This window comes from Tachysurus vachellii, chromosome 10 (assembly GCF_030014155.1).
Source record: "Tachysurus vachellii isolate PV-2020 chromosome 10, HZAU_Pvac_v1, whole genome shotgun sequence".
Classification (NCBI taxonomy): domain Eukaryota; kingdom Metazoa; phylum Chordata; class Actinopteri; order Siluriformes; family Bagridae; genus Tachysurus; species Tachysurus vachellii.
In genome coordinates this window covers 2,546,178-2,569,000 of record NC_083469.1, presented here as the reverse complement: position 1 = coordinate 2,569,000, position 22,823 = coordinate 2,546,178, and the positions used below count along the sequence as shown (strand labels likewise).

The following is a 22,823-nucleotide window of genomic DNA, read 5'->3' as shown; positions in this document are numbered from 1 at the left end:
CTCTCTGCCTGTCTGTCTGTCTCTCTGTCTGTCTGTCTGTCTGCCTGCCTGCCTGTCTGTCTGCCTGCCTGTCTGTCTGTCTGTCTGTCCTTCTGCCTGTCTGTCTGTCTGTCTGTCTGCCTGCCTGTCTGTCTGTCTGTCTGTCTGTCTGTCTGCCTGTCTGTCTGTCTGTCTTGAAAGCTGTCACACTTCCTGGTTGCTAGCTGAGAGAGAGATTAAAAAAAGTTGGTTGAAATCGCTAAAGCACTGAACAGACACACACACAGTTTTCACTGTTTTGGCCATAAATTTGTACCTATCTATCCAATAATTTTGGATTACATCATCTACAGAATTCAAAATTATTCCAAATCTTTCATCAGAATGAATTCATTCTTCACTTTTACCCGTTATGATTTATTGGTAAAATGAGTACAAAGTCTTATAATAAAGCAATAGAACAAATACATCAACATGATAAAGCATCATCTGTGTGTGTGTGTGTGTGTGTGTGTGTGTGTGTGTGTGTGTGTGTGTGTGTGTGTGTGTGTGTGTGTGTGTAGGTCCCTCAGGATGAGTGGGGCGGATACCCCGGAGTGAAGGATGACGAGATCCCGTGTCGGCGGATGAGGAGCAGCAGCTACGTGAAGGCGATGGGAGATGAGGAGAGCGGCGACTCGGATGGCAGTCCAAAAAACTCGCCGCAGAAGAGCGCTCGGCCCGGCGGCCTCATCAAGAGCGTGCTGCAGAGGCAGCTATCAGACCAGAGGTGAGACTCAGACCACACAGCTACCACCAGAGCTCAGATTTCATGTTAAATTTCAGTTCAATTCAATTCTATTGATCCCTAACGCATAAGTCTGAGGCGACTATGGCAAGGAAAAACTCCTTAGATGTTATGAAAAAAAACCTTGAGTCTGGAAGAACCAAACGCAGAAGGGAACCTCATCCTCATTTGGGTGACACCAGAGAGTGTGAATAGTTTAGATTCAGTTTAGATTCAACACCAACTCGATGATGAAGATACAGTGTGTAGAGTGATATGTGTACTGATTAAGTGCTTGTTGTCCTCTTGGGGTTGGAGATGCTCTTCAAATGTCCAAATAAATTTCCTGCTTGCACTTTTATTGTCCATGTAGTATACAGTTATACAAGGTAAATGATTATAGTCACAGTGTAAACACTGTCACAAAGGAGGTGTGACACAAATGAGGCATGACACAAAGGAGGCGTGACAAATGAGGCATAACACAAAAGAGGCGTGACACAAAGGAGGTGTGACACAAATGAGGCATGACACAAAGGAGGCGTGACAAATGAGGCATGACACAAAGGAGGCGTGACACAAAGGAGGCGTGACACAAAGGAGGCGTGACACAAAGGAGGCGTGACACAAAGGAGGCATGACAAATGAGGCATGACAGAAAGGAGGTGTGATTTAAATGAGGCATGTCACAAATAAGGTGTGACACAAATAAGGTGTGACAAAAATAAGGTGTTACACAAAGGAGGTGTGACAAACATAAGGTGTTACACAAAGGAGGTGTGACAAAAATAAGGTGTTACACAAAGGAGGTGTGACAAAAATAAGGTGTTACACAAAGGAGGCGTGACAAAAATAAGGTGTTACACAAAGGAGGCGTGACACAAAGGAGGCATGCCACAAAGGAGGTGTGACACAAAGGAGGCGTGACACAAATAAGGTGTGACACAAAGGAGGCATGACACAAATGAGGTGTGACACAAAGGAGGCATGCCACAAAGGAGGTGTGACACAAAGGAGGCATGACACAAATGAGGTGTGACACAAAGGAGGCATGACACAAATGAGGTGTGACACAAAGGAGGCGTGACACAAATAAGGTGTGACACAAAGGAGGCATGACACAAATGAGGTGTGACACAAAGGAGGCGTGACACAAAGGAGGTGTGACACAAAGGAGGAGGTGTGACACAAATGAGGCATGACACAAATAACGTGCGGCACAAAGGAGGCGTGACACAAAAGAGGAGGCGTGACACAAATAACGTGTGGCACAAAGGAGGCGTGACACAAAAGAGGAGGCGTGACACAAATAACGTGTGGCACAAAGGAGGCGTGACACAAAAGAGGAGGCGTGACACAAATAACGTGTGGCACAAAGGAGGCGTGACACATAGGAGCATATGCATAGGAGTTTGTGCAACGTGTGGCACAAAGGAGGCGTGACACATAGGAGGAGGCATGACACAAATAACGTGTGGCACAAAGGAGGCGTGACACATAGGAGGAGGCGTGACACAAATAACGTGTGGCACAAAGGAGGCGTGACACATAGGAGGAGGCGTGACACAAATAACGTGTGGCACAAAGGAGGAGGAGTGACACAAAGGAGGAGGAATGACACAAAGGAGGAGGCGTGACATAAATAACGTGTGGCACAAAGGAGGAGGTGTGACACAAATGAGAGATGAAAGGTTTCATATTTGTTTGGAACAAACTGAATAAAAGTGAAGTGTTGTTGTGGATTGTTGTGGTCAGATCTAGATGAGGATCTCAGAGGAGAACGTGTCATGAGAAAGACTTTGGTTCTTCAGTGTGAGTTGATGTGCCGAAAGCCAGGAGGAATTCCACACTTTCATATATTTAGATATTCCGATATATTTTTATACTCCACTGCAGACCTGTTTTTGCAGAGTCAGCACACACCCTGTATTCACCTCCATTAATTCATCTGTGAATAAAAACCCTTCCATATATAGAACAGCCTCTTTCTGTGCCAGAGGAACTTCTGTGCCACATTCCAGCTCACCAAGACGTAATAATACTCCTGGGTTCCTGCCCGGGTTTGTGCCTGTGGGTTGTATATTAACATAAAGAAAGTGAAGTTCAGACCTTATCTGACCTTATCAATCCAATTAATTATTTATTATTATTATTATTATTATTATTATTATTATTATTATTATTATTATTATTATTATTATTATTATTATTATGCATTAGCATTAAATGAAATATGACACAAAGAATGAGTGACACAAAGAAGGAGGAGTGACACAAAAAAATGAGTAACAAAGGAGGAGTGACACAAAGTAGAAGGTGTGAGACAAAGGAGAAGGAGTGACACGAAGGAGTAAGAGTGACACAAAGGAGGAGGAGTGACACAAAGAAGGAAGAGTGACACAAAGGAGGAGGAGTGACGAAGGAGTAAGAGTGACACAAAGGAGGAGTAGTGACACAAAGAAGGAAGAGTGACACAAAGGAGGAGGAGTGACACGAATGATTAAGAGTGACACAAAGAAGGAGGAGTGACACGAAGGAGAAGGAGTGACACAAAGGAGAAGGGGTGACACGAAGGAGAAGGAGTGACACAAAGAAGGAAGAGTGACACAAAGGAGGAGGAGTGACACGAAGGAGAAGGAGTGACTCGAAGGAGGAGGGGTGACACGAAGGAGAAGGAGTGACACAAAGAAGGAAGAGTGACACAAAGGAGGAGGAGTGACACGAAGGAGAAGGAGTGACTCGAAGGAGGAGGAGTGACACGAAGGAGAAGGAGTGACACAAAGGAGGAGGAGTGACACGAAGGAGTAAGAGTGACACAAAGGAGGAGGAGTGACACGAAGGAGGAGGAGTGACATGAAGGAGTAAGAGTGACACAAAGGAGGAGGAGTGACACGAAGGAGGAGGAGTGACACGAAGGAGAAGGAGTGACACGAAGGAGGAGTGACTCAAAGGAGGAGGAGTGACACAGAGGAGGGAGCTAATGCAGTCAGACAGCTGCAGTACAGTGAGAGATCTACAAATTAAAGACCCTAAAAGAAGAAGAAGAAGAAGAAGAAGAAGAAGAAGAAGATGATGATGATGATGATGATGATGATGGAAAAAGAAGATGATGATGGTGATGATTATGATGAAGATGAAGATGAAGATGATGATTGGTAGTTGTAGTATAAGGCTAGTTGTATTGGTAGCTTTATCTGAGCTCTTGTAGTGTTTTGTACTTATTATTGGAGCTTTAATTATGTAGTAGATGAAACAGGAGCTCAGTCTCGTCCTGCCTCTGATGTCAGGAGTAAAACACAGTTACATTTCATCGTCTGCTTCTGAACCTTTTAATCTGTCTGATGAACAACACGTCACACTCTTTAACCCTTTAATCTGTCTGATGAACAACACGTCACACTCTTTAACCCTTTAATCTGTCTGATGAACAACACGTCACACTCTTTAACCCTTTAATCTGTCTGATGAACAACACGTCACACTCTTTAACCCTTTAATCTGTCTGATGAACAACACGTCACACTCTTTAACCCTTTAATCTGTCTGATGAACAACACGTCACACTCTTTAACCCTTTAATCTGTCTGATGAACAACACGTCACACTCTTTAACCCTTTAATCTGTCTGATGAACAACACGTCACACTCTTTAACCCTTTAATCTGTCTGATGAACAACACGTCACACTCTTTAACCCTTTAATCTGTCTGATGAACAACACGTCACACTCTTTAACCCTTTAATCTGTCTGATGAACAACACGTCACACTCTTTAACCCTTTAATCTGTCTGATGAACAACACGTCACACTCTTTAACCCTTTAATCTGTCTGATGAACAACACGTCACACTCTTTAACCCTTTAATCTGTCTGATGAACAACACGTCACACTCTTTAACCCTTTAATCTGTCTGATGAACAACACGTCACACTCTTTAACCCTTTAATCTGTCTGATGAACAACACGTCACACTCTTTAACCCTTTAATCTGTCTGATGAACAACACGTCACACTCTTTAACCCTTTAATCTGTCTGATGAACAACACGTCACACTCTTTAACCCTTTAATCTGTCTGATGAACAACACGTCACACTCTTTAACCCTTTAATCTGTCTGATGAACAACACGTCACACTCTTTAACCCTTTAATCTGTCTGATGAACAACACGTCACACTCTTTAACCCTTTAATCTGTCTGATGAACAACACGTCACACTCTTTAACCCTTTAATCTGTCTGATGAACAACACGTCACACTCTTTAACCCTTTAATCTGTCTGATGAACAACACGTCACACTCTTTAACCCTTTAATCTGTCTGATGAACAACACGTCACACTCTTTAACCCTTTAATCTGTCTGATGAACAACACGTCACACTCTTTAACCCTTTAATCTGTCTGATGAACAACACGTCACACTCTTTAACCCTTTAATCTGTCTGATGAACAACACGTCACACTCTTTAACCCTTTAATCTGTCTGATGAACAACACGTCACACTCTTTAACCCTTTAATCTGTCTGATGAACAACACGTCACACTCTTTAACCCTTTAATCTGTCTGATGAACAACACGTCACACTCTTTAACCCTTTAATCTGTCTGATGAACAACACGTCACACTCTTTAACCCTTTCTAATGATTTATTCTTGTGGAATATCAACAAAACATTATAGCAGCTATAAACACTCTTTTCTTCACCTCTGTTTTTTTTTCCTGATCTTGATGTCAATAAGATCGACGTAACGGCTATGTTAAGGACATTACTGCTGTTTCTGACTAGATCTTATCTTCCTCAGATCTCCTCATCTTTAGGTTAGAGAACGTGGTCAAATGCAGGTGAGGGATTTTTCAGCTAAGGGTCCCCCTAGTGGACAGAGCGTTTAATGACACACAGGTGACTAAGGGCCTTTTTACACCTGGTCACTTCATCTGTTGTTTCTGATTTGTTAAACTGTTCCATTTACATTAGGCCACATAAATGCGTCTCGGCGAATCAGATATCGATCCGATCTTTCTACTCCCGCCCAAAATGCTAATATATTTGACCTCATTTCCGGGGTAATTGAAACGGAACACACTTTGGTGTGTGTGATTTTCAGAATGCGATCAAAAAGAAGACGAAAAACTCGTTACGACGTTTATGTTACAAAAAACAGTGTTTACTGTTTGCTGCATTTTCTCTGGCAGCAGCAGCGCATTTTAAGCCCCGACGAGACGCCTGGGTGAAAGATCACCTGCGAGTGCCGTACTTCCGTTTGGGAGGAGTATAGCGCTGACGTATGTGGCTTGAACAACCACATTCATTTACACCTGTCCAGTTTCATCTGAAACGCGTCCCAGACCACCTCCTGAAGGGGTTTGTACCATCGGATTTATATCCGTCTCCAAAACGTTTCAGAGGGCATTTAGACCTGGTCTTTTTACCATCGGATAGATATCGGATCACAGAAAACGCATGAAGTGACCAGGTGTAAAAAGCCCCTTAAGTGAACAATTACTCGGATAGCTGCATGATGTTTTCTTGAAGGTTCGATGTGGAAGCTTTCAGGAGAAAGTTCTAGAACAGACTAGATGCAAGATTCAGCAAGATTTTTTGTTAAATCTGGATTCACACATACTGGAATAACACATCCGTCTTGTGCTGTTTAAGGGAAATAATCAGACACACATCAGAAGTTCCAGCTTTGTCACAATGTCACATGTCACACACGGAAAGTCCAGATATGTAGTGTGAAGGACTGTGTGGAAAAGGTTAACGTCACAACACACAACACACACACACACACACACACACACACACACCCCTACACACACAGCTTTAGCAGGATCGATTGTGCCACGTGGCATCTCCACAGGATCTGAAAGCGGTGAACAGTCGATATTCGCCTCCAGGTTTTCTAAAGCTCCTTTCTTGGTTTTTCTCCAGATAAATGTGGGCTCACTTTAACCTCACTGCTCTGAGTCATTAGTCCAGTTCATCTGTTTAGATTCTGTGGAGAAAAGTGATTTTAAATACGCAGATGGAGGAAAAACTAATCACCGGGTTTATTTCAGAACGTCAGATGCTTCTTGCTTTCAGGATTAAAATCACTCATTTTCACTGCAAAAGGAAACAGAAAATTGAGGCTTTATTATTATTATTATTATTATTATTATTATTATTATTATTATTATTATTATTATTATTATTATTATTCATAGTGACAGTGTTATACTTTTCCTGGAAAAAAATGGAAAGTGAATTGAAATAAAGGAGAAAATAGACAGGTAGAGACAGTTTTGATGTGGCTTTACTCATGCTGTGTTGTATGAGGATGTCCTTGTGTGTGTGTGTGTGTGTGTGTGTGTGTGTGTGTGTGTGTGTGTGTGTGTGTGTGTGTGTGTGTGTGTGCGAGTCCATTATTCACATACTTTAAAGTCTTATGGTGAAAATAACCTTCTGTGTCAATGCACACACACACACACACACACACACACACACACACACACTATATTATTAGAGCAGAATATATTTTCACAGTATAATCTTAGTTCTTGATTCTGATTGGTCAAATGTCACAAATAATTCATGTCACCAATGATTAATACCGTTTCTATAGTAACAGCATGTTCTCAGGGACCTGGACATGGATGTTCCACATCAATGTTTGTTTGTTTGTTTGTTTGTTTGTTTGTTTGTTTGTTTTTGTGTGTGATGGTTGATGTGGTGAAGTTTTCTGTAAGGAGGAGATTATGTACCTTGTAAAGGAGTCTCCAGTGTGAGAGCTGTGTAACAGTCAGGTGAAGCTGGAGCGTTATGCTGTCTGTTTGTCTGTCTGTCTGTCTGTCTGTCTGTCTGGGTGTCTGTCTGTCTGTGTGTCTGCCTGTGTGTCTGTCTGTCTGTCTGCCTGTGTGTCTGTCTGTCTGTCTGCCTGTGTGTCTGTCTGTCTGTCTATCTGGGTGAATGTCTGTCTGTCTGCCTGTGTGTCTGTCTGTCTGTCTGTCTGTCTGTCTGTCTGGGTGTCTGTCTGTCTGTGTGTCTGCCTGTGAGTCTGTCTGTCTGTCTGTCTGCCTGTGTGTCTGTCTGTCTGTCTGTCTGTCTGTCTGGGTGAATGTCTGTCTGTCTGCCTGTGTGTCTGTCTGTCTGCCTGTGTGTCTGTCTGTCTGTCTGCCTGTGTGTCTGTCTGTCTGTCTGCCTGTGTGTCTGTTTGTCTGTCTGTCTGTCTGCCTGTGTGTCTGTCTGTCTGTCTGCCTGTGTGTCTGTCTGTCTGTCTGCCTGTGTGTCTGTCTGTCTGTCTGTCTGTCTGTGTGTATGTCTGCCTGTCTGTCTGTCTGTCTGTCTGTCTGTGTGTCTGTCTGCCTGTCTGTTTGTCTGTCTGTCTGTGTGTCTGTCTGTCTGTCTGTCTGTCTGTCTGTCTGTCTGTCTGTCTGGGATGAGACTCAGTGACTAATGAGGTTTACTGATTCTACTCACTGATCTCAAGGTTAAGAGTGAGACTCTTTTCGATTCATCCCTCACTCCTTTCATCCTCTTCTCTCTTCCTATCTCTTTCTTCTTATTATATTTCTCACCCATTCATTCAAACATTCTCACTCTTTATCCCGTCTCTTTTACATGTATTTGATCACTCTTTCCTTTGTCTCACACCTGTCTATCTCCTTTTTTAATCTCATTCTCTATCTTTATGTTCTCTTTTTTTTTCGGGTTCTTAATGTTTTTCTTCATGTGCCTCCATCCTTTGAGAAGTTGATACAGTAGATAGAGATAGATGGAGAGAGAGAGAGAGAGATGGAGAGAGAGAGCGAGAGAGAGAGAGAGAGATGGAGAGAGAGAGAGAGAGAGAGAGAGAGATGGAGAGAGAGAGAGAGAGAGAGTGAGAGGGAGAGAGGGAGAGAGAGAGATGGAGAGAGAGAGAGAGAGAGAGAGAGAGAGAGAGAGAGAAAGACACAGGGTAAATTAAAGGTCAGGAGGTGATTTAGGGTCATCAACAGCCCTGTTTTAGTGCTCTGTTGGATTGATCGTGTTAGAAAGCAGATATCTAAATGACGGGTTAATAAACCTGTTATAACAGTTAATGTCTTACTCACACACCACATTCCTGCATTTTTACTGCTTTATTGTTTACTTGTTCTGTTTCTTCTCTCCATCTGCAGCTCATACCGTTTGGATAAATCAAGCAGTGACACGATGAAGTACCTCACCAATTTTGCTGCAGATTTAAGGTGAGTACAAACACACACACATACAGTACACACACACACTCACACACACACATACACACACACACACACATACACACTGAGTGAAATTAAATACTTACAGTATAAGATAGAGATCGATCAGGACTGTGCAGGGACTATATTTAGGTTAAAGGTCATGAACCTTGCATCTTCTTCATCAGATTATTCTATAGTAGCTATTTTTTCAGTTCCTCGCCTACATTCCCAAGGCTCTGTGGTCCAGCCCCATGTGACTCAGTTCTACTTCCCTTCACCATTAAAGAAGCTTAATATCTAGACCTCTGTTGTATTTTAGACATGTAGATACACAAGGGTAGGAGTATATAAAGCTAATGTACAAGGCTGATTAAAGGATTTTGCACAATGCTGCTTAGAGGACAAAACGTTCCCAAATCCAAAAACCCATCAATAAACCTGATGAACCAAAAATGTTCCAATAATTGTAAGTACCTTACTAAGAACCTATTTACTGGGCTGAACTTGACCCACCAATACCCCATATATATACTTGGCTACGGAGAACCCATTCAATGGAATAAAGCTGACCAAGAAGCCATCAATGAACTTGGCAAACACGAACCTATTAATTAACAAAGCCTTCCAAGAATCCATTAATTAACCTGGCCTACCAACAGCCTGTTAATGAACCTGCCTACTAAAATTCCATCAACGAACTCTGCCTATCAAGAAGCCATCAGTCACGCTGACCTACCAGATACTGATTAATGAACCTGGTCTACAGTGAACCAGTTGGTCTGTGTTAATGGAGATGTTTCCAAGTCAGATTCTTTATAAGCCGATAAAATAATCCTGATTTAAAAAACACAAATCAATGAACTTGGTCTAATATGAACCTATCAATAAACCTGGCCTAAAAGGAGTTAAGAAATAAGCCTGGCTTACCATAAAGTCATTCCCAAAGCAGCCCAACAAAAAAGTACTGTATGAACCTCTGTGAATGAACCTCTTGTACCAAGGCTCCATTAATGTAATGTAATTGTACATCGCTCTGGATAAAGGCGTCTCTGCCAAAACATTCAGTCCAGACTGCCAAACATCAGTCAGTGTTTCTGGACATTAAAGAACCTGTCAATTAACCTGTACTTTCAAGAACCAGACACTGAACCCAGACTACAAATAAGTCAATGAAGAACCTGTCAATGAACCTTTAACACCAAGAGCCTGTTAATGAAACTAGACTACCAGAAATATGAGGGACTTGTCAATGACCATAGACCAGGGGTCGGCAACCCGCAGCTCCGGAGCCGCAAGTGGCTCTTTCGTCCCTCTGCTGCGGCTCCCTGTAGATTTGGAAAATAAATATTTAATTTAAATTTATTTTATTTTAGTTTGTTAGTTTAAAATAAAAAAGTAATTCTAAATTCAAAAGATTATGATGCTCTTGTAACATTAAAATAAACCGTGTTTAATTTTTTGTCGCTCAAAATATGCGTCATAACCGCCGACTTGCGAAATACGACACACAGAAGCAGACGCATTTTTGATTTGCTGCAGCAGGAAAGTTAAAATTTTGACGTCATGCAGGGCTGTGAAGTGTCACGTCACACATTGCGAGTGACAGTCACGTATTTCGGTCTTTTGTCACGTTCTCCCGCCACACATCGTATTTCTCACTCAGGAAAACGTATTATCTATCATATATTTAATAAGCCGCAGCGCCCAAAACGTATAAGTCCGCACCGCTGTCTCTATGGAACCGGGCAGGAATCAAACGCGTCTCCCCTGGAGTTCTTAGTCGAGCCTGACACTTATCAACCAATCAAAAAAAGAGGCTACACAACAGCCAATCAGAAAATAGCACTATCTGGGAAAGATTTAACGCAACAACCAATGTAAATTGGGGTTTCAGGGTGGTTGGAGATTGCCTGTCACACTTGCCTGTCTTCAAAACTTGAGAGCCCTGGTCATGAATACGAAGAGGACTCTGACATTGACAATTAGACATTGAACACTTTATTTGAAAGTAACCTTCTACCGAGTGTCTTTTTTGTTGTTAGTTCAAACTGTTCAAAATATTTTTGTTTGCTTTGCGTTTACTCGGTAGCAGTGCATTGATTTCACAAATGCAACACACTACAGTTTTTTTATACTTTCCATAAAGGTAAAAAACGATATATGCGGCTGTTATCTTCATTTTAGATGCCAAAAGGGTTTTGTGGCTCCCTGTGCTTTTTTTTTCGGTGGGAAACGGGTCCAAATGACTCTGTGAGTCTTTAAGGTTGCCGACCCCTGACCTAGACTAACATAAAACAGTAAATTATCCTGTTCTACCCTGTACCTTTAAACAAACCTGGACCACCAGTCAATGATACTGGCCTAGCAAGAACCAGCCATTGAATCCAGAACTACCATAAATCAGTAAATAAGCTTGCACAACCAAAGCCCTCTTAATAACTCCCAAAAAAAACTGGATTACCAGTTAATAACAAAAATAACAGTCAATAAACTGAACCTCTATTGAAAAACTACCATAAACTTGTCAGTGAAACTGGAAAAGAGCCTGTTAATGAAACTAGACTACCAAAAATCAGTCAATGGTCCTGGATAACCAAACACCATTCAATGATCTGTGATCATCAAAAACTGTTAAGTGATCCTGGATTACCGAAATCCAGCCAATGTTTATGGATTACCAAGACAAAGCTAAGAGATAATGACCAACCATGTGGAAAGCACAACCACTGCCATGATGCCAGTTCCTCCAACAAGTAGAACCCTTCTTTTAATGTACTGTATCTTTGAATACAAAATCGCCCCGATTGGTCGGAAAGTAAGATATATGCGGAGGGTAAAGAGGATCCTTGTTGATCCTTGTTTTGCTAAGCGAGCACTTAGCATCCAGACTCTTGTCCTCTTCTCTGTCTCAGCGTGATTCGCTCACTAACAAGGCACTGATTTGCATTTTCCTTCATTGCCCAGTATTGATCAGAAGCTTTGGGACAACAACCAATCGAAGGGACCATTTTCAGGTGTTAAATGCATCAGTGATTTGGCAGGCTCCATGGAGACAGAAAGAGCATGTTCTCATCGAACTGTCAGTGTCCTGGTATGACTTCTTTTCCCAGTCATGCTGATGCAGGACAATGTGACATGTTTGGTTTTATAGTTTAAAGGTGCGGTGCACAATGTTTGAAAGCCAATGTTGACATTTGAACTCACCAAAACAAACACGCCCCTAACCCAAATGGGCGTCGCCCCTGTTTTGATAGCTCCGCCCCACACATACATACGCAACCCAGGCAACTATTATGGCGGAACCTGCTGGGGCGGCTGGCCGAGGGGATATTTTTATCAATAAATGAACACAACGAGTAATACTATGGTAACACGAATGTGTTTTGTAGTACTGTGTGTTGTACCATGAAAGGTTTAGCTCCGTTTCATGCGGAAGACGACGATCAAAACCTAGAACCCGAGGCAGAGGTAACGGCAGGTATCTGCCATGTCAGTGTTTTAATCGCTTTCTGTTAATGTCAGACATGCGCACTGAACACTCTCTCCACCGCATATTGACAAGACACGCCCCTTTCTGCTCATTGGCTACACGTTTGTTTTGTTAGGCGGCCCGACTCGGTTTTCTGAAGCATTTTTCAAACATCGTGCACCGCACCTTTAAGCAGCTTTGATTTAAAAACATTTCCAGCTGGAGATTTCAATAGTCTGAAACACAAACCTGCCTTTGCCTCTTAATTGATCAAAACCTATTGTTTTACAATTAATACCTAATTGAGACAAATCTATTTTTAGCTCCGCATATGAACGGAATGGATATCTGATTAAATGTCCTGATTGCTTTTTATCCTGCTTATAAATGCAACAAATTCTATATATAACATGTCTTTCTAAACTTTTCCTATAATCTTTCTCTATCTCTCTCTGTTTAGTCAGAGCTACCATCTGCAAGCGTCCAGGGACATCCACCCCAGCATCACGCTGGACCCATCACCCAATTACAACTCACCTAAATTTCGCTCAAGGAACCAGAGCTACATGAGGGCAGTTAGCACACTGAGCCAAGCCAGCTGTGTCAGCCAAGTGAGCCAGGTGAGTGTGCTTTTCAGCCACATTACCTAGGATTAATCCTGAAGGTCATTCTACTCATATGGGAGGAAGCGTCCATCAAATTTTGAGTTCATTTTTACAGTGCATGCTCTTGATGACATCCTCTAGCTTTCAGCATGGCTGCCATAATACTGGATTTGAATGTATCTTATTTCATTAATCGCATTTCATGTAGCACATGTTATTTAGAGTGCAGGTAGTACATGGAGTCACTGTAGGGCAGAGTGTGAATAGCGTGTAGGGTGTACAGGGTACATTGCAGTACAGGGTGAACAAGATACAGATTACAGTGGAGAATACGGTGTACAGTGGAGTTTAGTGGAGTACAGTAGAGTTAAGGGGATACAAAGTACAGTAAAATACAGGGTGTGCAGGGTACAGTTAAGTAAAGTGGAGTACATGGTGTACAGGGGATTATAGTGGAGTACAGTGGAGTAGGGGTGTACAGAATACAGTGGAGTACAATGTAGTATAGAGGATCCCAGTGAGGGACAGCAGAGTACAGAGGAGTATAAAGGAACACAGTGGAGTATAGGGGATCACAGTGGAGTACAATATAGTATAAAGGAACACAGTGGAGTATAGGGGATCACAGTGGAGTACACTGGAGTACAGAGGGTCACAATGGAGTACACTGGAGTATAGAGGAACACAGTGGAGTATAGGGGATCACAGTGGAGTACAATGTAGTATAAAGGAACACAGTGGAGTATAGGGGATCACAGTGGAGTACAATGTAGTATAAAGGAACACAGTGGAGTATAGGGGATCACAGTGGAGTACACTGGAGTACAGAGGATCACAGTGGAGTAGAATGGAGTATAGGGGATCACATTAGAGTACAGTGGAATATAAAGTATCACCATGGAGTACAGTGGAGTATAGAGGATCACAGTGGAGTACAATGTAGTATAGAGGATCACAGTGGAGTACAATGTAGTATAAAGGATCCCAGTGAGCTACGGCAGAGTACAGAGTACAGTTTAGTATAGAGGATCATAGTGGAGTACAGAGGAACCCAATGGTGTACACTGGAGTATAGAGGATCACAGTGGAGTACAGTGGAGTATAGAGGATCACAGTAGAGTATAGAGTACAGTGGAGTATAGAGGTTCACAATGGAGTACACTGGAGTATAGAGTACAGTGGAGTACAGAGGATCACTGTGGAGTACAGTGGAGTATAGAGGGACACAGTGGAGTATAGAGGAACACAGTGGAGTATAGAGGAACACAGTGGAGTACAGAGGATCACAGTGGAGTACAGAGGGACACAGTGGAGTATAGAGGAACACAGTGGAGTATAGAGGAACACAGTGGAGTATAGAGGAACACAGTGGAGTACAGAGGATCACAGTGGAGTACAATGTAGTAAAGAGGATGCCAGTGAGCTACAGCAGAGTACAGAGTACAGTTTAGTATAGAAGATCATAGTGGAGTACAGTGGAGTACAAAGTACATTGGCATATAGAGGATCACTATGGAATATCCTGGAGTACAGAGGATCACAATGGAGTACACTGGAGTATAGAGGATCACAGTGGAGTATAGAGGATCATAGTGGAGTATAGAGTACAGTGGAGTACAGAGGATCACTGTGAGCTACAGCAGAGTACAGAGTACAGTGGAGTATATATGATCACAGTGGAATACAGTGGAGTACAAAGTACAGTGGAGTATATTGGATCACTGTCGAGTACAGTGGAGTATAATTGATCACTATGGAGTACAGTGGAATATGTGGGATCACTATGGAGTACAGTGGAGTATAGTGGATCACTATGGAGTACAGTGGAGTATAGTTGATCACTATGGAGTACAGTGGAATATGTGGGATCACTATGGAGTACAGTGGAGTATAGTGGATCACTATGGAGTACAGTGGAATATGTGGGATCACTATGGAGTACAGTGGAGTATAGTGGATCACTATGGAGTACAGTGGAGTATAGTGGAATATGTGGGATCACAGTGGAGTGCACGGTGTACAGAGTACAGTGAAGTCACAGAGTTTGTAGTACATGTAGTAAACAGTGTTGTTTTGAAGAAATGTGAGACAGATTCTGGGTTAAAGATAATATGGACCTAGGAAAATGAAGTCACATGGTCTCATGGCCCTCCAGTGATTCTGTTTCTCAAAACAAAACTGTGTAGTTGATTTTGTCTGTCAACAATAGTGTAGCTATTGATACCTAGGTTCAATTATGTACAATAGTGATAATGCTTATATGTGCTTTATTTGAGCTGATTTTTTACTTTACTTTAATCATTAAGGAAAATAGCCAACAAAGGTCTGAGTTAAAGGTAACGTTACTTCTTATTTTAAATCAAAAGCCCACCATCCAAATTGTGTTGAATTTGTCTTTAAGATAAAGTCTTTCTCTCTACAATTCTGTACTCGGTGCCTTTGCAGGTTGTTAAAGGACGATACATTGTGTGCTAGAATGTGTGACTGAGATCAGAGAGCTTGGAGATTAACAAATCTTTCAGGATTTTAGCGATGTTTATCAGCGAGTGTTTCCCGATTAGCTCATAAATGGAAGAAGAATGTAATTTCAATTCATTTTACTGAAAACCAGCAGATTTTACTGATTTGTATCTAGTTATCAAATTCAGCAATGATGATCTTCATTGTCATAAGTGTGTAGCACTGCTTTAAAGATAATACAGTGTGCAGCTTTATTCTGTGTTGTCTCACACCTTCCAAAAGCAGACCAGGAATGTGTGGTGTTCGGTGATAGACTAGCATTTTATCCATGCCCAGTGTTCCCGGGATAAAATCTAGATCCTTTCCAGGATAAAGCTCTTACTAAAGATGGACCTTCACTGTTAGCCACATAGCTCCAGAGTGGAAACAATTCTCTCTTGGGTAATTGGTCTGTAAATAGTCTGAAATTTATTATTAATTTCTTATAAAGCTCTACAGTATTGTTGTCTATTATTTTATAAAACTAGAATATTCTCACTAGGATATTAACAACTTACAAAGTATTTTAATATATCTGTTGAAAATTATTGAGAAGTATGAAGAGAATGTAGTTGCTAAACCCCCTCTATCTGGAAAAAAAAAGGCTATAAAAGGTTCTAAAAGTAGAAAATATGAGAACAGAAATCAAACTACTTGAAAAAATTGATTCCCCTCCTTGTGTTCTGGTGATTTCAGGTGAGTGAGGCTGAAATGAACGGCCAGTTCGAGTCAGTGTGCGAGTCAGTGTTCAGCGAGGTGGAGTCGCAGGCCATGGAGGCGCTGGATTTGCCCGGCTGCTTCCGTACACGCAGCCACAGCTACCTGCGTGCCATCCAGGCTGGATACTCACAGGATGATGAGTGTGTGCCTTCCATGAGCTCATCCACCGTCACCTCCACCATCAGATCCACGGCTGGTGAGTCACCTGGCCGAGGTTCAGTCGTCAGGCTCATTATACACAGCCTTGAAGCTTTCGGTTCAGCGGGACTGACAGGGAAATAAACACAATCAAGCTTTATGAGCGATTTAATATTTATACCGCAGCACTGTCGAGATCTCAATTCTAATTCACACGTTTTTTTAACAAAAAATCGTCCTAATATGTTTTGGTTTCTATAGTAACAGTTTGTTACTGTAGGGACTATTCATTATACAGTATATAGGCTGATGAGGGAATGATGTTTAAAGCTCCTATAAAGTAAGTGATAACTTAGAAGGAACTGTGTTGTTCTGCAAAGTTTAACTACAAATGAATAAAAAAGAGTGATGTTTGTTAATAAGTAACAAAAAAGAATAATAATCGTTGACAAGCTGCTGGGGTATAAGAGGAATAAAACACTTCTGGATGTGTCGTTATGGTAAAATAATCAAACTCAGGTTGATGGCCAAAATTCCGATTCGACTTGCCATCCCATCGTTGATTATTTTATTACAGAGTGCTTTATTCCTTACAGCATGGTTACATACAGTATGTATATCCCGAACCCTATCGCTAAGTTCGGAGCTAAGCTTGTGGTGGTATGATCATTTTAGAAATGTTTGCATGTTCTTGCTGTAATTAAAACATAGATTTATTTGGCCTCAAATGGCATATTAATGAGAGTGTGAAAAAAAAACAACAACACGATGTTCATCTTCATTGTGCATTCTTAGCAAATATGAGAGCTAGGTAGGTCATTGGTCTAAAATACACTGCAGTCAAGGGTGGACAAATCAGTAGCAGAGGCATCAAGGACAAGTGGAGTCCAGGGTATTAATTGTGGGCTTAAACTTTAGCAACTGCACCCCAGTCTCACTGCCACACTACACATACACAGATCACAGATGATCTTTTCAATTTGTTGAAACCGGTTCATAGATAAAAGGTTTGCTGAATTCTTACTGAGGGCACGAGATTCCTCTTTTTTTTACTTGTATTTCTTTTAGTCAGAATGGACTCATCTGATTAGCTAACAGCTAAGCGCACGTTTAACATTTACTTAGCTACAACATTTTAGCTTAGCCAGTTTGAAGTGACATTGGACCTTGAGATTTCACTTCATGAATCCATGATTTTTCCACCCCTGTTTAGTGTACAGTACATTCTTCACTGTTAGAGCTCATGTTTGAATTTATTATAATGGATATAAGTACAAGTTTGTTGATTTGTATCCTTCTGGTATCGGTATTTTTTCAATGTAGAGGCACATGCATGTATAATGTACTGTGTTTGGCATGGCATGGATGCATGTAATCTGCGTATGAGCAACGTGACTGTTCTGTCTGCCAACAAAACAGACATAAAATTACCAAAAGACAAAAAAACAGGTAAGTTCTGGTGTGCCTTAAAGAGTTAGGCTATGAACCCTATTGAATTCAGACTCTAAGGGGAAAGAAATAAAGCAGAAAAAGGCTGAAAAGTGAAACATCCGATTATAACTTGATTTCCCAATCAGTGTCCTTGCACTAATCCACTTTGTTCATTCTTGTAAAGAATTATGGCTAGCTTACGGAGCAGGCAGGGAGTGGTTGAGAAGTGATGAGCTGGAATATGATGCGATCTCGAAATGCTTCCCGGTTCAATGCTTCTTGCTCAGTGGGCTTCATATTCTCTCATTCTCCAGGATTCTCTAGTTTGTTTCCATTCCCTTTATCTATTTTTCTCTCTCGCTATTTTGTTTCTGTGATGTGCAGCTGTTTTTAAAACCATTTCAGTGATGAGTTCTCTCTTCCACAGGGCCTGTGGCTGGTAAAGCTCTTGAATGTCTTGAATCTTTTGAGATTGTTAACAATGAATGGTGTAACAAGTTGCAAACCATCTTGGGGAAAAAATACGAGCATCATTATGAGACACTCAGATACAGGCGCTTTCTGTTTTTTTGGGCCGTTTAGGAAACAGGGCTAGGGACAGCTGGAGAGACTTTCAGTATGTTTACACTGCCTTCTCACTGAAATATATTTGCAATTATCTTGGGAACTGAACTGTTTTGGCTCTCCCACAAAACTTGACTTTGTGTGTCAAGAGAACCCTCCATGGTTCCACTTGGTTATTCCTGCTCAGAGTTTTTAAAGGGTCTGTGTGGGCCTTTCATATTCAATAGGGTTCATACCTGCTCTGCTGAGACACACAGAGAGATTAGGTTGAAAGCTTTGCTCACATTTGTCTCTTTTCAATGCACAAAACATAGAGCTTCTGCTAGTTGGAGAGATGAGGGACTTCTTTATTCACACAGAGATGTGGTCGTTATTATTCTCTTCAGGTTTCCCCTGGGGTAGAACTCTCTGTTTTGTGCATTGAGACGTGGGAAAAGTACATGCAAATAAATGTTTGAGTGAGAAGGCAGAGTAACAGCATGAAACAAACCCACAGTAATGTGAGTCAAAATAAGGCCATTGCCTGTAATAACTCACCATTAGCGCCCAGAGCTGGAGCTATAGCAACCATAATGTCCTTTTGTTGCACACCAACCAAAATAGACTCAATTTGCATTATTTGACAATTCCTAGGACTGACTAAAATATCCAATGTCCTATTGATTGTTCCAAAGGTGAATCTATAGGATAAATATAAGTATATAATTTTGTACGATTTGTACGCAAGAAAACTCTGCTTAAAGGCAAGAAACCTTTGTTTAAACACAAAGGTAGGACAGGGTACAAGCTAATCTCATGTAATGTGGCTCATGTGTGTTTGTTTCATGCTTTGTAGTAAAGCCTATAGTGAGCATCACAGTGTCTCTAGCTGTCCAGACCTGTAGGAACATCATATACTCTCCCGCTTGTTTATGTTTGTCTTCCAGAGGGGAATGAAGTGCTTGAGGGCACTGGTTCACTTAATGAGGACAATTTTTTCAACAAGGAGGCAGACATGACCTCCATGTCCCAGAGGGATCTGAGCCATCTTACAAGAGAAAGTGAATCAAGAAGCTTGTACAGTAATTGTTCTTTTACCACAGTTCCATCACTGTCCCCACACAAGCCCAGCATCCCTGTCAGGCCACGACCTGTTCCATCAAGTGTACAGGAGACAGCTGACCTGGCACTCGCTATTAGCCAGCAGTGGAGGGAGGATGTGTCAGCCATGCGAAAGGAACTAGCAGATCTCAGACGGGATCTGTGCACAGAGCTTCGAGCCTTTAACAGCAACTTTTCCACTTTTGCACAACGCTACAACACATGGTCTCCAAACTTGGCGAGGGGTTCCCAAAATCGTTCTGGTAATGTGTCTGTCGGTACTCAGGCTGGGAGCAAAACTTTGGTGCGACAGAACACAGCAGATGCAGCAGTGAACTGCCCTTCACCTATTGATCCAAATGTTTTATCAATGCATTCACCTGAACCAGCGCCTTTAGATAAACATATCCTGCATGTCTCAACTTCCAGACCATTATTCCAAACAGACCCAAATTCTCAGTTGGCAGAGCTTGATGATCTATCCTATGCCAACTTGACACCTCCAGAACCTGTGGATCTGTCATTGCTAAGCTGGCCTGAACTGGATCCTGATCCAATGACCCCTCCTGATCCTCCAGAACCAGAATTACCTTTAGACCCTAGATATTATTCAAAAGTTTCAACTTCTCAAAGGGTGGAATCGTTTGTACTAGATTTTAGAAACCTAGAACCTGTACACCTGGCAAATTTGCACTGGCCAAAACTGGATCAAGACAACAGTCCACCAGAGTCTTCACCACCTCAAGAGTATCTTGATCCATCTGTATTACATCCCTTTATTCAAGAACATTTAGAAGAAGATGAGCCATGTCCACTATCTTCAGGTTATCATTTAACAACTGAGCAGCATCAGCATCGAACTCGAGAATCTGTAAGCCCCACTGTGCTTATAGAGCCAACGGAAGAATCCTCAGATCACAACATAGAAGACTATACAGTGGTGGAACCAGGTGACTGTCTTTTGCTGAATCCATTAACGCCAGAGTCACTGGATCTTACAGATTTGAAATGGCCAAGTTTAGAATCCTTGGACCCTGGTTTGCCCAGTCCAGGGTTTGCAGATCTTCCAGACCCTCCAACCCCAGAAGCAACTGATTATGATGAACCTGCTGACCATGCAGATGAAGATCCACCTTTTCCAGAACTACTGGACACTATTTTCTTGCAGCCAGCTACTCCAGAACCAGCAGAGTTAGATGTGTCATCCCCCCTGACTCCAGAACCTATGTCTCCAGTACTTCAGAGTTCAGCAATGTTTGAGCCAGAGACTCATCCTGTTGTTTTGTGGTCCAAGAGTGAAACTATGGATCTGAAACATTCAGGCTCCCCACCTTTAAAAAGAAGAACTTCAAGCTGGTCAGAAGTGGATCCTGAAATCATTAGCCCATCAGAACCAACCTATATGGAATCAAGTGTTGCCTACTTGACTCAACTCTCGACCCTTGAGAGTGCTTCAGTGACTCTTCCTGAAGCTTTTTCTCCATACCCAGATGACCAGTACCCTGAAGATTCAGATGACGAAGTTGCAGAGTACCCACTCAAGGCAGATGCCCTCGACTCCGCTACGATTGACCTCCTAGAGTCAGAGGCAGTCTTTTCAGCCATCCTGTGTTCGGTGGAATCAGATGATCCTGAATTTGAGAATCTGAATATAGAAGAGGCGCTGGAGATAGTGGATCCAGGTAACAGTTCCCCTGCAACTATAGACCCCGCAACTGTGCACCCATTTAACTTGTCCCTTCTAGAACTTCAGGCTGCCTTAGATGTATCTAAGAGAGAAACAACCGATAATGGATCACCAAGAGGAACCATGGCCAGCGGCTCATCTCCGTCTTGCAGAGATTTCCTGTGGATTAGATGGCAACGAAGGTTACGGGGACGAATGCCCATGTCCAGGAGTGCAAGTATGGAGATTTACCACAAGAAATACTCCAATAACTCAGAGATGTCTTATATGTCTCTGTCTATTTGAGTAACAGGAAGCCACATGTGGTGCATCACAGGATTTCTAAATGAAGAAAAGGAGTGTGTGGTAATGAAGCAAACATGTTTACAGGTGTGTCTGATCTTTTGTGAGAGTGCAAGTGGGTGAATGGAAGACAGAATGAAAAGAGGAGAGAGTGAGTTAGCCAAGAAGCCATTAGGGAGGTTTTAGGCTATAAGTGATCCTTTATTCAGAGCTGATGAGCTTCAATGAGAAGTCGTAGCTAAAAGCAGCTTGATGCTCGCACCCACATAACATTAACATCCCTGGGACACTCAGCACTTATTTAACACTGAGCAGCAATGACTCATCCATGAACCAAAGTCTCAGTTCCACTAAAAACTCCTTCTCTTCTCTACATTACTTTACAGTCTGCTTGGTTTGGCCATTCCTTCTGAATAAAATGTATTTTGGTAAATACTGTGACTGCATTGGCTGTGGACAGGAACTTCTCAATGAAAAATTCTCTAGAGTTCCTTTGAGAGCTTCTTTCTTTGATAACCTAAGACAATTAGAAACATTTTATGGTGTTGAAACATTGACTGATGCTGCAGAAAAGGAATGTATAAGAAAAAAACTCCTCGTCCAAACGAGTTTTAAAAAGGATGAGAACTGAACATTTGACCAAAGACTGCTCAAGGGATCTCTTTGATATATTTTGTGGGTTTTGATCATCCTTTCCTCTGAATGTGGACTAATGGTGGTTACTTTGAGATTCAACAGAAATCAGACTGTAAAGAAAATGTATTAAGAAACGTATGAAATGATGTTCCAGGTAATTCAATTACGAGTCTTCAAAGCCAAAGCCTTGCTGTAAAACAAGCGGGTGGATTTAGTACTGTGACATTTTTGAAGACGCACAGGGGTCGAACGGCCGCAGTTTGCACAGCTAAGTGTGACATTTTAAATGCATTCTGTACTTTACTGTTCCATACAGGCATATATACAATCAAACGTATATACTGTACATACATGGGATGAACAATACTGAAAAGGTGGTTGAATCCTGCTCCATAGATGATCATTTTTATATAGATATATTCCTTGATTTATTGTGAATATATACGGTTGAATGTATACTGTGTTTTTTCCCTGCAATGAACGAAATAATATATGACTGTCATTAGATATGCAAAGAGGAAACATTAAGTTGTACATCAAAAATAATGGCCACCAATTTGTCTTCTTTATGCTGGAATGTAAAATAGGGCCATCGAGGTCAAATTCGAAAGGTGTTAAAACGCTTCAAACACGCTTGAGGACTATAAGGTAAAGTTGCTTGTGGAATAATTTAATCTGTGGGATTTTTTTTTCTCAGTGAGGAAAGATGTAGTGATCAAACCATTTGATGATGTAGTGATTGAAAAGGCAAAGAAATTAT

The 22,823-nt window shown here is 41.7% G+C and overlaps 1 protein-coding gene across 2 annotated transcripts in view; it reads left to right on the top strand.

Moving 5' to 3' along the window:
• Window positions 1-22,823, top strand: part of dlgap2a (discs, large (Drosophila) homolog-associated protein 2a) — a 266,024-nt gene that overhangs the window by 205,927 nt on the left and 37,274 nt on the right. For both annotated transcript variants that reach the window (XM_060879001.1, XM_060879002.1), the window contains 4 exons: window positions 543-748; window positions 8,890-8,958; window positions 12,882-13,041; window positions 16,222-16,441. In XM_060879001.1, coding sequence (XP_060734984.1) covers window positions 543-748; window positions 8,890-8,958; window positions 12,882-13,041; window positions 16,222-16,441 — 655 coding nt within the window. The remainder of the gene's footprint in view (window positions 1-542; window positions 749-8,889; window positions 8,959-12,881; window positions 13,042-16,221; window positions 16,442-22,823) is intronic.